This window comes from Physcomitrium patens, chromosome 3 (genome assembly GCF_059467195.1).
Source record: "Physcomitrium patens ecotype Gransden chromosome 3, ASM5946719v1, whole genome shotgun sequence".
Classification (NCBI taxonomy): Eukaryota; Viridiplantae; Streptophyta; class Bryopsida; order Funariales; family Funariaceae; genus Physcomitrium; species Physcomitrium patens.
This window is the reverse complement of record NC_143412.1, coordinates 23438017-23453062: the sequence shown is the minus strand read 5'-3', so window position 1 is coordinate 23453062 and position 15046 is coordinate 23438017. Positions and strand designations below refer to the sequence as shown.

General features: G+C 43.0%; 1 protein-coding gene across 2 annotated transcripts; it reads left to right on the top strand.

Annotated features, from left to right (window-relative positions):
* Window positions 1-178: 178 nt before the first annotated feature.
* Window positions 179-14105, top strand: LOC112279503 (uncharacterized). 2 transcript variants are annotated; one of them, XM_024514002.3, is made up of 18 exons: window positions 179-318; window positions 1115-1456; window positions 1593-1773; window positions 1921-4560; window positions 4822-5386; window positions 5549-5777; window positions 6017-6181; window positions 6442-6714; window positions 6955-7221; window positions 7591-8013; window positions 8314-9945; window positions 10245-10301; window positions 10896-11312; window positions 11568-11791; window positions 12182-12315; window positions 12648-12875; window positions 13121-13299; window positions 13698-14105. In XM_024514002.3, the coding sequence occupies exons 2-18, from the start codon at window positions 1244-1246 to the stop codon at window positions 13788-13790; spliced, it is 7920 nt and encodes a 2639-aa protein (XP_024369770.1). In that variant the 5' UTR covers window positions 179-318; window positions 1115-1243; the 3' UTR covers window positions 13791-14105. The 2 variants fall into 2 exon arrangements, with proteins under 2 accessions (XP_024369770.1, XP_024369771.1); XM_024514003.3 differs by lacking the exon at window positions 179-318 and having other exon boundaries at window positions 1116-1456; window positions 10899-11312.
* Window positions 14106-15046: the final 941 nt, after the last annotated feature.

Here is a 15046-nt window from a genome sequence, read left to right as displayed (position 1 = left end):
CATAATGAGTGACACGTAGGATGTCCAACTCAGCGCTACTCTTGACAAGCCAACAATACTCCAGTCGTGCTCATAATGTTTTCCTCACAATGCTCCTTCCTTCGCAGAATTGCAGGCTTCAATCGTCGAGGACCAATTCGCTGGCCAATTTTATTTGCTCTTTAGCGGCCGATGTGCAGTCTGCATCACAGATTCATCACCGCATCGAATCAGAATTTTAGTCAGGCACTCATGCGGTTCTTCTCTTGTAAGAACGTGGTCGTAATACTCGTTTATACCTCAAGGTTGTGCTTCGTCAAACCCTAGCTGTTATCGCAGGTATTCTCGCAATCTCATGTTTCATCTTCGATTCGGTGAAGCTACTGATCCTCTATGAAGGGAAATTCATTTCAGAAAGGGAGCAGGGGAACAATGCTTAGGTTTTTTGATAAGTGTTTGAGGTTCCGTTGTTGTAGTTACTCTGGTAGCGTAGCTGGAGTAATGGTATGGATCGAAGTATTTGAGTAGAATGAAAACTTTTCGTGCTTCAGAATGAATTTCTAGGCGCAAACATTGTTCTACAATGCGAATATTAGGTCTCTGCTTTTGTACAGCACTTTTGGAAATTCGTCGCTTTCTGAAAATCTAATTCTTATCACGTCATTTTACTTCAGCGAGTTTGATTGAATATTTCTGTCTGAAAGACAGACGTTTCTTCCGATTCTAGGTTTTTCTGTCTGAGCTGGGCAAAGGGCGGAAAAGAATGTTTGTTTTTAATTTGTAAATGATTTTTAAAAAATAAGACGATTGGAGGGTTAATTAATTTGAAGGTTAAGCTCGTCGTGCCATCGGAATGTGAAAGAAGTTAGGCGTGCTATGAGAGGTTTCACAACAATCCCGACAGGAATCCTCTTGCGAAGCGTACCTGACAGCGACTGTGAAACTTGGATCATTATGCCGCAAATTTAATATTCAATTCCGTCCACATTTTGTAGTCTTTTACTTGATCTATTCAATCGCGCCCAGGAATTTAGTAGCGAGATCTTTCAGTGCAGGACGTATGTGAAGCCTTCTTTTCTGTGAGATTCTCTTCGTTCGACTAATTCTGAAACTGAACTTTCATGTTTGATCTCAGCTTGTACAGCGCAACAGGAAAGGTCTGCACAGAGACAAGAAACCCTTTTATTTTTCTGGCTTATCTCCAGCTCATCCTTCTTATGGCGTGATGCCGAGGTGACTGATCCCATGCACAAAGATAGTAACTATGAGTTCTTCCTTGCCGGGATCACCGTATGAGCTCTCAATTCAGCAAGACCTTCCTCCTGCACCAAATGTTGGAACACAATGCGCAGATTGGTTGCCCCGATTTGCAGGCTCAAGCTGGTTGGCGTATGCTGCTAGCAGTGCCATCGTGATTGCTACTGCAGCGTCCCCATTGAATTCTGGAGAATCCTCTTCCGGCCGTTTTTTCCAGCAGGTGAGTTTATTTCTTGTGGTGACGGAGACATGGAAATTCATTAATGCGTACTCATATTGCTGGTAACTCTCTAGGGAGAATAAGACTGTCGTTATTCATGAAATAGCTTCCTTACGGATATAGTTTATTTCTTCAGGTTCTTGAAACACGTACCAATAATGACGGAGACGACTGCATAGGAAGGAGCTTGGTGACAAGTGTAGGATGGGCACCCGTGGGTTCATCTGTTGGTCAGCTGGCTGCTGCATGCGGCAATACTTTACTATTGTATTCACCCACGACGTTGGCGAGTGCCACAGCTGGCTCACGTTATTCAGGTTTCCGACTTACTCGATCTTTAGGAACTGCAGTCAGATTAGGCATGTACTTCATAGTGTTTAGTTATCCCTGCAGTTCTTCATGCAGGATTTTGTCTATATTGCTGCTATAACCGACTTATGAAAGGTTGATTTCATGGTTTGCAGAGATTCCATTGGCGTGGGAAACCAAGCAGGTCATGCAACACTTATTTCAGATTCTCACTTTTTCATGGACCGAATCAGGAGATGGGCTACTAGCTGCCGGATCAAATATTGCCATGTGGAAACGGGGTGAAGCAGGATTTTCGGTTCTCTGGCAAGTTCAGTGTACTGTACCCCAAGTGTATGCAGCTTCTTCATGGTCCTCTGCTGGTCTGGCAGCCACGGTGGATTGTACTCTGGGGACGCATCCTAAATCTGTTGCGACGAAAGAGTCAACTATCGATGGAGAAACTTCGGACTCATTGAACTCATTAAGCGGAAAAGCAACAGTGTGGTGGTGGTGGCAGGAAGCTCATGAAATTCAAGGGATTGAGTTACAACACCCTTCTGAGGTTTCTATGATCCAGTGGAGGCCGTCGAATGGTTGCGGAGAGGATCCATTCACTTATCGGCCTGTGCTTCTTACGTCTTCAAGAGATGGCTCTTTACGCCTATGGCTGGACATGGAAGGTCCTAGCTATTTAAGCTTCTGTTTTGGAGACAGTCAGGAATTGAGAAAGAAGCCCACTTTCTCCATGGCTGCTGTGGTTGACGTGAACAAGTGCTTGAATGGCATTCTAGGATACGACATCTTTGTGACCTGGGCTTCTGAAAACAGGACCCGGGGTAATTCTGAAGAGAAGAGGCTCTTAACGAGAAATAACAGTGTAAAAAGGCCAGATTTAATACCTTGTGAGTGGCTGGTTGGAGTTGGGCCTCGTGGCAAAGTTGCACTATGGTCTATTCACAGTCTGGATGATATATTACCTACACGTTTTCCTCGAGTTACTCTTTGGCAGGAGGGGGATGGTGTTTTAGCTCAGCCATCTACATTCTATCCATTTCGAATGGAGGATGCTGATAATGCGAGGGATCGACTGATGATGATGAAAGCTGTTGTTCAAAGACCTGAAGGGGCGATGGCCGTCCCTCCTTCTTCTTTGGATCTTTTTGAAGCTCTTCCAAGTGGACATTTTCGATGGTCCCGCTTATGGCCACCTGTTTCTGCCGTAGGAACTGGAGGAGGTCACGTCGGCTCAGGAACCCAAACATCAAGAAATAAAAGTTCATGGGGGGTATCATCTGAAGTTGTTTATCTAGATGGTCATCGTGGTGCTATCGTTCAGGTTGCTCTTCATCCTAGCCCTACAGTTGCGCTTGCAGCTTCTGTTGATGAGCAAGGAGTTATCTTGTTGTGGGACTTATCTGCATGGGCTAGTCCTCAGGTCGAAGTCATGAGCTCACAAACTTTAGGTTGGAAGTTGGCTGGTCAAATCTCAGGTCTCCTTAATACGTCGTTGTTTTATCAGCTAATTGCATGGGCTCCTTCATCTTTACCTGAAGGGAGAGCTATATTGCTTGCCGGAGACCTCATGAAAATCGACTGCTTTTTAGTTGGTAGGAGTGATTCACAACGGAAGGGTGTAACGTCTGTTCTCTTTGATCACCTGTACTCCCTGCACTGCTCCACTTTTGACAAGGGGGATCACCTTAACGCCTTCACTGCGGTTCCTATGCCATTGAATGCTCTTCAGCAGGTTGCTGAAGAGAGAAGCTTTCTCATCGTAGGGACCAACCGAGGAGGTAGTATCTTAGCTTCATGGGTGGTGGAGTTACAAGTGACTGCGCTCTCTGATGGTGGCCAAGATGATAAGGTTGCTGCAGTAGATACCCAAGAGGTTCAGGAGACGGAGAGGCCTCACTCTAAACTCCAATATTTGGAAAAGTCAGGTTACACGCTATATGGAGGCTCTCTTACCTCTCAGGAGCGAATATACATAAGAGGCAGTTTTGTAGGGTCCGCAAATTTTGATGCTGATCAGTGTGTGACAAGCATTGCTGTAGTTCCAGGATTTATCAAAGGTTCTTTGTCAACCCATTTGGAGGTGTACCAGAAGGCCCACCCATATGATGTTTTGACAGGTTGTGCAGATGGTAGTATTCGATTGTATAAAGTCTTCTGCTCTCAGGCACATTCAGTTGTGCCTCAAACTAGGTCTTTCGTCTGGGAATGCGTAGGTGTTGTGCGTGCTCACTGTAGTTCTGTAATCTTAGCTGCTGCAACTGCTAGTGGTGATAAGTTTGCTTCGGTTGGGGACGCGGATCACAAGTTAGTGAAGATTTGGGAAGTGGACGGCTGCAACGATGATGGGGACTTTGAACTTGAAAGTCAAATTACTTTTCCGCAAGCCGTCGTTGCATTAAGCTGGATGAATGCTGGTATGGGCTGCGTGCTGCTGGCTGTTGCAACAAAATTCGATCTTTTCATTTATGCCCAAGACAGGACATATTCTCATAAGGGGGTTCCGAAAGATAGAGTCTGGATCTGCCTTGCCTCCTTTTTGTTTAATACTGCGATTGATCATCTTTTCTGGAGCTTTCAGGGTTCACCTATACTGGCATCACAAGGCCATATATGGGTTTTCAGCCCCTGGGTTTGTTCAAAGACGAGATTAAGTGGTTATCATGGTTACGTACATTCTTCAAACGGAATTCCTCAGCCAGCCGCGCGTCACTCATGTAGTCTTCTTCAAGCCGCAGAAGCACTTGTTTCTCCTTTACCGGATTATCACCCCAGAGCGCTTTTTTGGAGCTTATTTAAAGGTGGGGACTTCTCTGACATTAGTTTCTTGTATCCACGCTTTGTTCTTCTGTGGTTTTGTCATTTTTCGAAACGTATTGTTTAGCTACGCTGGAAAAGGCTAGCTACATAAGAAAGTCCTCAGATGTTAATGTCGGGGAATCTGTTGGTCTGCTTTCATCCAATGTAATTATTCCTTACTTAGGTTCGAGAATTTTGCTCCTTTTTCCTCGTCAAAAGTCATTTCAGAAAAAGTGTGACGGATGACAATGTAATGTTTACAGGAAATATGTCACGGGCTCGTGCATGTGTTCGTCATCTTGCTCACCACTTGGCAACTTCTGCAAAATCTACTGCAAAACGTGATGGGACACTTCATTCTGATTGGATCGATGGAGCTTACATCCGTGTTCCTCGCATGAGACTGGCTAATCTTCTTCAAAATGATGTTTCTATCACGACTCAATCCTCAGCGAATTCGGATTCTGCTTACAAAGCAAATTTCACTCTTATGAACTCTGATATGACTCAACCAGTGCCATCAAATGTTAACGATAAATATTCATTTTTGAACAACACATCATGGTTGGATGAGTTTTCCGATGAGATTAGTGAGACTAAGACATTGAATAAGACTCAATCACAAGACTCCGTTAAAACTGGGGGTTTAGAGTCTTTTTCTCAAACTGAGATGGAAGCCATTATACAATTTATAAAAGAATCCAAAAGTGTGTTACAGCTCTCTAAGGAAGAAATCAATCAGGTGCTTGCACTGGTGGAAGTGGTGGGGGAAATGGATGGTGTTAGGCAACCTTCACGATGTGCAGGTCTTGACACCTCTGGACAAAGGTGAGGTGACTCTGCAAAGCTGGAATGTATATATTTCATGACGACTTGTACTCAAAGATTTTGATAAGACACCAGCTTGAAATGAGTTGATGTATTCTGAAGTATTTGTGGCATAAACCTGCATGATAGTCATTTGACGTGCTTCACTTTATTGTGCTTCAGGTTTTGGTTGGCGTATCGATACAACAGTTTACTTGCGTCGCAATCAGTTGGTCAGAAGGGAGATATACGAGGTAGTCAAGTGGATTCAGAAGCATTGGCGTGGGCTTTGCAGTCGGATACCAAGGAGACTCTGCTGGATATTTGCGCATCCGAACAATCTTTGTGGCCAGAATTACGTGCACTGGGTGTTGGCTTTTGGTTTACTGATGCCGTTCCCCTTAAGAAAAAGGTCTCTGTGCCATATTGTTATTTTTCCTTTCATCCTACTTACCATCTTTTACTCTTTGCTCCATATCTCGATCACGTCAAATTTTCTTTACCTCACTTCTATCTGTCCTTTATTTGACTTTGTTGTTCAGATCATAGGTTTCGTTTTCACGAGTTTTCTGATGTATTTATAATTGTTTTGACAGTCGCATGAATGTCTTGGAAAGTACCATACTAAGTGCTAAGATGATGGGGATACAGATGGAGAAAGTGGCTCGGTTACAATTTATGGCAAGCAGAGATGCCAAAGACTGTGCCTTGCTGTATATAGCTTTGGAGCGACGCACAATTTTGGCGGGGCTTTTTAAAATAAGTAAAGATGAGCGTGATAGACCTCTTGTCGACTTCATGGCTAGAGACTTTCGAGTAAGCTAACTGCCTGTTAATGAAAGATATGAAGATTGTATATATACGTTCATTCAATTTGTTAGTACAAGAGTTCCATAGCCGCTGCTTAGTGTCGTTATATCTTCCATACAAAATGTAAGAACCTTTTGAAAATGTGCTGGTGAGTCAAGGGGGTCACATGAACTTCTCTTTTGTTAGTTCGGTTAGTTCTATTTGTATTAAGTTGGTTCACTTGGGCTGTTCTCAGCATAATTGCAGTGCTTTATTGTGGCTGGCAGGAGGAGAAGCACAAGGCAGCTGCTCTTAAGAATGCCTATGTTTTAATGGGAAAGCATAGGCATGAGCTGGCAGCAGCATTTTTTCTACTGGGTGGAGACATGGATTCTGCGGTGTCTGTCTGTATAAAGAACCTGGAAGATCCGCAGCTAGGGTTGGTTGTGTGTCGCCTTGTAGAAGGTGCCGACGGTCCTGTTGGACGCAAAATGATCAGCAAATATGTTCTCCCAGGGGCTTTAAGGGCTGAAGATTATTGGCTCGCAAGTCTTTGTCAGGTTGGTTATTCTGGTCTTGATCATCCTCCTGTCCATGTACAAGTGGAACTTCTTACCTCGACATTCTGTTTATAAGCGGCAGCCATGTGCGTGACTTTGCTTCATGCTGTTCAGTATTTTTATGAAGTTTATTGTTGCCGCTTCTGGTTAGTTACAGAAATAGTCTGGTGTCTATTTAGTTGTTTTTGTCAAGTTCTTTCATATTCTTAGAAGCAATTTGGGGTCTTTTATGTCTTGCAGTGGTTATTGGGCAATGGAATTGAGACTATGCATGAGGTTGTTTCTGGACACCAGCCTTCTATATCTTTTCAGAGCGTGCAGGGGAACGCAACTGAAACCAAAACAATCAGTAGTTCCATTCCTTTGGATCCTGATGTGGCAGATTACTGCTCTGTTCTAGCATTAAAGCCTCGTATTCTTCGAGAACCTAACAGAGGAAAAGTGGTGGCCATCTCAAAGCAAGCCACACTGCGAGCTTCATTAGCACTGAGGAAAATTGGACTTCCTGTAAGTTTCTAGTCACATTACAGTTTAGCTTCGGTGAAGTGTGTAAGTACCTGTTTTTATTTTTTCCAGTTGGGTGTGGTAGGATGTCAAGGTTGCTTTCATTGGGAAACTTTGTAGTGTCTGTAGAAACTTCTGTGATGCTTGGAAAGTGATCTTCGAGATAAATCGTGTTAAATTGATGTATTGATGTAAGTGCTGAAGTTTGTTCCTTGTCATATTAAAATCCTGGAATTTGTAGATGTTTCCCTTTTTTAAATATAAAGCCTTACACTGGTTATTCGGTGTCAGAACAGAAGTGCTTATTGAGAGAGAAATAGCACATGTTAAATGTGATTTGAACCGTTTTGTTTAAATTGTGTGATGCATCAGCTGCAAGCTCTAGAGCTTATGACAGCTAACTCTGGTGTTAAGAATATTGCTGAAAGCGGGCGACGAGAGAATTCCTCACAAAGCATGGGCTTCAATCTGGACCTTGTGAAACTTGCGGCCTCTCAAGATGGACGTATTCATACGAATCGCCTTCTCCCCGAACTGATTGCAGATATTCAAGAGCTTTCAAAACTGAACCTTGCTCTTGAGTTGATGTCAGAACTGGTGCAAGAATACTCGGATTGGACAGGTGCACAGCAAGGCTTTATGCGCAGGCTTCCAGACGTACCTGAGGGTGGTGAATCATCTAGTAATGCTGAGGCGGGGTCTGCTAGCGAAGAGGACGCTGAGAAAAGAATTGAAGAAGGGCTTGAGGTGTTGAAAAGGACTTTTTCTCTAGATGTCTCTGCCTTTGTTGCTGGGGTATGTTGGCAAACCTTCAAGACTGGAATTTTCATTTTTGTTCCCAGAAACCCTATAATGAGCGCAAGAGAGATGAAGTATTCAGGGTCTGGGTTGCTTTCAGGGTGATACAACTGCAGACGTTACAAGGGTTTTTATGCTTTGTTGTCCTTCTCATGGTTTGTTCAAATGTTTTCGTTGTAGTTTTCCGTAAATACCAAATATTCTGAAGGTTCGAATTTTTATGCAGCCTTCACATGTATTAAGACCGTGTGTTCGTTACGTTATTCTCAAGTTATTCTGTGAATGTGCGAATGGCAGGTCGTAACGTGGGCCTTAAATCATCATCGGCTGTATGTCTACTATCGTTATCTACTTGCACAGCACGCAGGATTCAAAAATCCGGAACAGAAGTTCAGTTTAAGCTCTGGAGTAGGTCTGACTTTAAAATGCGATATTTTGGGATCAATATGGACAGAAGCCCCGTGGGGACTTGCTCGGATGATCCTGGGTTGTGGTGGCTCAGTTTCCTCATTGCCTTTCATCGCATCTAAATGGCTTCCTTGGAAATCTACGATGCCTAAGGAACAGATTGAGGAACTGGTACGTTATGGAGGAGAGCTCCAGAAACTCGCAAGTTTATTGAGTGGATATACTGGTTCTACTGACAGTCAAGTGAACGAAAATCCATTTCATTTGGGAAATGAAGACTTAAAGAATAAGACTCAGCGGGCCATGATCCTTCTAGCATTTGTCTACTACGTAAGCGCAGCATGGCTAGGAAAGAATGGGAGAGCTCTTGTCGCCTTAGTCAGGCCGACAATTAGTGACGCGACAAAAGCCCCTGAAGTACCTAAAACAAACAATAGCGTGAAATGGTTCCGAGATCTCAGTTCTCAATCTCGTGTGGAACAAAGCAGTTTGACAACTTCTGCAGTCTCTAGGAACTTGGGCGCATCTGTCTCAATACCTGAGGAAGAAGCATGGCGAGTTACTGGTGTTGCCCTTTGGGTTCACATGGTTGCTTACATCAAAAAACAGTTGGCAGGAACGGGAAAGGAGACTGGCTACAGTGGATTTGGCCGTGTCTCGGTCCCCCTAGCCCCACCGAAAAATGCATCAAGTTTGTCGTCATCTAATGTTGCCAGCGCTTCGCCAGCCCCCTCCACCTCTTCATCTAGCCGGCTGGTAGCTACCTTTATGGGTCTTGGAATACAATCTGCATCTGCCGGGTCCTCCACAGCATGGTCTGAAATAAAAAATAAAATGCGGGAAGATACTCAAGCAGCAACGAATGTCTCAACTCCAAGTAACCGAGATATTGTCAGAGTGGTGGATAGTCCAAGATCAAACAGGAATTATGGAGATCTTTATTTATCTCTGCTCAGTTCCCTAGGATGTGTAGCTACTGGACTTCAACAGCAATTAGCTGCACATCTGCAAACTTTGTTGGAAACAAAAGGAAACAGCGATCCCTTGGTGCTTTGGCTTTGGGGAAAGTCTCCTGATTCAAAGATGGAGGGTTCAAATTCTCCAAATGCAGGGACATCTGCAAACAAACCAGCTAGTACTAGCGTTTGGAGGCAGCAATCGCCAGTTTATCCAGAAATTCAGCTGGGTGGAGACGATGAATCTAGTAAGGAACTCTGGTCGCTTTTGGTTATGAAAGAAAGTATACGATCCACCCTGGCAATGGAGGGTGTGATTGCACCTAGACCTATCATACCAAGTGCTAATGTAGGTGGCTGGCGAGAAGCAAGGAAGAGGTCCACTCTTTCGGTTACTGGAGTGGATAAGCAAACTTCAACAGACTCTTCTACCAAGAACAGTAGGATTACGGATAAGGCTCTCACTATCGGAGGCACTCGAGATCGCGAAGGATCGGAGGGGTGTTATGCACCAGAATTTCAGAAGCCGGAAGTTATGTTTTCTTTGAGTGGCGAGCTTATTGAGGTGAATTTCTCTGTTAATGTATCATTTCGTCGATTTTCAATCAATTTTTTTGTGAACATTCTCATAATCTTACACGAGAAAGTAGGTGATGAACGAGTTGCGTTTCGTTCATGTGTTCCATTAGACGTGAGAACTGCGAGTACATCCGCTTACCCTCATAGATAGCAGAACTTTAAATGATTCTTATTGGGGTGGTTTGTCATTCATTGTTTCTTAAACCTCGTTCAAGTGTGGATCTGGATCAGTAAAATAAACACGTACTAGCCTGATTTCTCCTCTCATTCTTTGGGCTGTGTCAGGCATTTTGTATAAATTCTTGTAATCCGAATCAAGTTGTTCTCGCCACCAATCGCAAGGTATTTTACTTATCCTATTGATTACAATTCTTTACTTTGGTGAGGGTATTAAATCTGGAACTGTTTGTTGATTAATGAATGCCAATCCTCATCATGGCTTAAATGCTTCAATACGTTGAAATTTTTTAGGACTAAATTGTTTGAAATATGGCTGAAGCTGCATCATGTAATGGAGTTAATTTGAAATCAATGGGAAATACTAGGCACTTTGTTCACATCTCTTACACATAACCTGAAGTTGGACAATCATATTGTTATGAAGCCCATGGAAAGCATAATAATATCAATAGAAGAATTCCAAACTCTATGGGCCTTTCAGTATGGAGGAACAAACTCGAAGGAACACGATGTATTATTGCAGCAGTACTGATGTTGACTTGTCAAGGCTAAGCATCTGTTACCATCAACTACTGGAGGTTGTTGGTTACATTCTTGAATGCATGTGTTTGATTGTCCTCTTCAACGTGATCTACTTATGTCGTACAGCTGAGTACAATATGAAGAGCATTTCATCAGACATCTCGTATATATTCACATCAAACTTGCTTCTTCCTGTTTTTACACTGTAACAGAACTTTTTGTGATCTCCAATAGCAGGGACTGATGTATCTAGATTTGCACACACGTGGACCATTCACCGAGACCTCCGAACCCGTGTTGGAGGAATGTCTCTCGTCTCCACCGAGGAGAAGTAGCTGGGCAGGAGCGGTGGCAACTCCTGGGTCTAATTTGAGAAGTCAGAGAAGTTCAACTGTAAGTTTAGGTGGTCCCGCAGCAGGTGGACCTGTGAAGTCAGGAAAGGAAACTCTCAGAGTTGGGGGTGCTGCATTTGGGATGCCTGGTTACGGAGGCATGGGTGCTTGGGGTGGTTGGGAGGACTGGGAAGATGTTGATAGTTTCGTGGACCCAATTGCCACTGTTGATAATGTGAGAACTAAGGCATTAGCAGCTCATCCATCCCAACCTATTTTCTTAGTTGGGTCGAACAACACACATGTCTACCTTTGGGAGGTATGTATATCACAAAAGTATTCTTCTGTCATCATAAGCAGAAAATCGTGTAATTCTCCTTGGTTGAATTCTACCTTGTTTCATTTCATGTGCGTTATTCAAAAATTAGTTTGATGTTTTGAATCTAGATGACCTTGGTCATAGTTAATGGGGCCATGACATATTGGTGGTGCACATGTGTCAACCGAAATTGGATGTTATTATTGTGAGGTCAAATGAGTTAGATAATTGATGTTCGTGATGGTATGTTATCAGTATGGAAGACCAAGTGCAACAGCAACTTATGGTGTGCTACCAGCAGGCAACATGCCTCCACCGTACGTCATTCCTTCTGTTCAAACAGTTCGATTTGACTCAGGTGGACACCGCTTCGTGACAGCTGCTATGGATGGTACTGTGTCCACCTGGCAGCTTGAAGTTGGAGGACGCAGCAATGTTCGCCCCACAGAATCTTGTCTCTTCTTCGGCGCCCATGCCTCGTAAGAAAAACATGTGAATGCGGATGTGCTGGATATTTGAGTTTTCACATTGTGTTGATTTGTGGTGTTCGGATCAAGACATGATGTGCTTTCTATGGGAAGTATTCTCTTTGTTGAGTTGTGTGCTTGCTATGTGTTACTTTGGCATATTCCACGTTAACATTGATTGTGACACATTGGACCTTGTCATTTCTTGTAGATAGCTGTAACAATGTTCAGATGTAAAATAGGTTTCTATCCATAACATTTGCTCATCTCTGCCATGTGATGGTTTGTTAATTCAGGAGAACAATGGGCTGTCTTTATTTTAGGAGACCTGACGTGTAGTAAAAGGTGTTGGTCTTTGGCTGAAGTCTGGATCATTTTGTCTCACCGCCTGAATCATCGCAGGGATGCCACCTTTATTGTGGGCAGCAACTCGCTTGTAGCTGCCACAGGAATGACCAACACTGGGAACAATTTAATAGCATGGGAAACCCTAGCACCTCCCAGTTCAAATCGTCAATCTATTTCGTGTCATGAAGGTATGTTCCTGAATCATTACCGTGTATGGACATTTGTAGTCCATGCCGATACTTATTATTCGTGGCTTTCTTCTGAATTTCCTCGGTCTTCAAAGCTTGACTATTACTGTAGTAGTTTTCTGACATGACGATTAGCAGAGCATTCTGTTTCTTTGGCGTAATAACCAGCCATTAAGCAAGCAGTTTGCTAGCGTTTAGGAGGCTAATATGTGTCAGAAAGTCACGAGTCCCATCTCATACAAAAGTATTGATATAAAGTTAAGGCTGTAGATGCAATTAAAAAATGCATATAGTCTTGAAGATTTTGATACCACAGCCTGTGATTGCTGCAGGAGGTGCCCGCTGTATTGCTTCCTTGGATGTTGGGATTGGAGGGAGTTCAAATTCACCTTGGATCGTAAGTGGAGGAAAGGGAGGCGATATTACTGTTCACGATTTTCGGTACATCCTGTCAAAGAAAGGCAGACGACCTCAGTCGCCTCTATCATCAAGTTCCAAGAACAGTGTAGATGAGTCTGGGAGAAACGGGATGTTGTGGCATGTATCTAAGGCACATTCAGGTAACCTTTTAACTTTGGTAGTGGATTATGATAGTTCTAATTTAGAATTGGTCTTAATGTAAGCAAATATTAAGACAGGTAACCCACCTATAAAGTGGTCAGATAGGGTCATAAGTAAGGACTGAAACTTGCAAGTAATGTTTGGAGGCCGGTTTTAGCTGAAGAAAGCTTCAACAATATTCGATTTCCTTCGTTACGAAAGTTGAACATGTTTTAACATGCAATATTGACCCGAACAATCACAGGAAGCGTCACAAGAGCAACATCAGTCCCAGGAACACCATACTTTTTTACCGGAAGCAAGGATGGAGACATAAAGCTCTGGGATGTGAGCACAAGGTCAATGGTGGGTCACTGGCAAAGAGTTCATGAGCGTCACACATTTCTTCAAGTTAATTCAAGGAGCTTGGGTTCTATAATTCAGGCAAGTTAATTCTTTACAGCCTCGAACTTGCATATTATCGAACCAGGCATTGAATTGTTGCGTTCTTTCGGTATTTTGTCCTTAAAGGATCAGATTGGTTCACATGTTCATGGTCAAACGTTTAGCCTAGATCATGATGTTGATGAGCTATCTTGTGGTCTTTTAATTTTGCATGGGATAAGAGTTTAGGTGGGCCAATCAACTACTAATTATTGCATGAGTAATACATTGATTTCAAAGAGTAAAATCTGCATGAGTTCAAGCGAATAAGCTAAATTTACAGCAAATGGGTCGCTGTTTATGAGATGGTTTTGAGCAGTCTATAAGGAGAGACGGGTTTTTATTCCAAATAGCAGATTTTATTTGCAAGTCATAATATATTCATTTCTCGATCGCAGCAAGCTGCGGTTACTGATGTGCAACCAACCGTGGACGGATTCTTAAGCTGTGGCGGTGACGGCACTGTCAAATTGTTCAAACACCAATACTAGGAGGTACTACTTTGATGGAACGTGCTATCTTAACTTAGGCACCTCACTCTTTCAGGCTGTGAGAATTATGCATTCAATTATCATTTTTTGTAGGCCGATCCTATTATGACTTGACAGAGGCAGTGACTCATTAGTTCAGGGCTATTGCAGGTCCGTTGTACCATTTTGTTAGGTTTGTTAGAGTTGCCACTGGACACAGTTGCATTCTTGGTAGCTCAAGGTTTAGATGAGATTACGGAGAACTAGGAAATTCTTATGTCAGTAGCTGACAACATGTGAAATAATCATGAGTTCGTGTTTATCATGTTTCCATTAGGCGGTTTCCATTGATGAATCACAACAATCCACGCCATTTTATTCTATCCTTGGAGTGGTGATGTTGATAATATGTATCCAAGCGTTGAGTGATTTCAAACGCAGCATTTACTAAATTCATTTGAGCTCCAGATGTGGGAACCTCCTCAAACGAATTATATATCTTCTATTGCTCCAACACATGTAGCAGTACTTGCAGGGCACTGAGCTGCGAAGTTGGCTTCTTTCTTCAACGCAGAACAGCAGCTCAATCTTGCTCCTATCCTCCTGATCTTTGTGAGCTTCAACCAGTATTGCCACCGCGGAAAGATTTTCATGCCCTTAACCTGACACTACCTAGCAGGTTCCCGTGTTCTAGAACTACCTTTTTGTCATACCACCTTTGGTGATTGAGGTGTGATTCATTGTGGCGAAGTCTTTCAAAGATGGCCCTCCACCTGAACTGATCAGAACAATGTTTCTTAGTCGAACGCTGCTTACAACCTCGTGAATCATGGTAATATCTGTGAACTTTTGTGCAAAGTCTGATGGATTTTCTATATGTAACGAAGATTTCCTCCAGCGTCTGGCGAAAGTGTCCTATTTGCCAATATTAGCATGGTCTTCCCAAGATCTGTGCTCATGGAGGTAGAGTCTGAAGGAAGCAGCGTGCAGACATATACACACATTGCCAGCACAATGGCTGACTGAGTGAGTCTGAGGAATCCATGACACTATCATTCAAACGCTGTCATCTCCCTGGTTTCTGTGGTTCCATCTTCTCGAACCTTAATACGTCCAGAATCCAGATTATTTTACTTGAGAAGTTTTTCCCCTCATTTGTTCAATAGGCAATATCAACAAAAAAATTAAACATGAGAATCAAGAAATTCAACCCAATTTTTCTGTATGGCAACGATGCAAATCCCATTGTCCTGGATTGAACAATCTTGACAATCCTC

Excerpts from the sequence above, each read along its gene's own strand:
- LOC112279503 (XM_024514002.3), top strand. The coding sequence starts at position 1,244 with ATGAGTTCTTCCTTGCCGGGATCACCGTATGAGCTCTCAATTCAGCAA. Across the intron at positions 1,457-1,592 it reads CCGGCCGTTTTTTCCAGCAG|GTTCTTGAAACACGTACCAA; the intron begins GTGAGTTTATTT and ends TTATTTCTTCAG. Across the intron at positions 11,792-12,181 it reads TTCTTCGGCGCCCATGCCTC|GGATGCCACCTTTATTGTGG; the intron begins GTAAGAAAAACA and ends GAATCATCGCAG.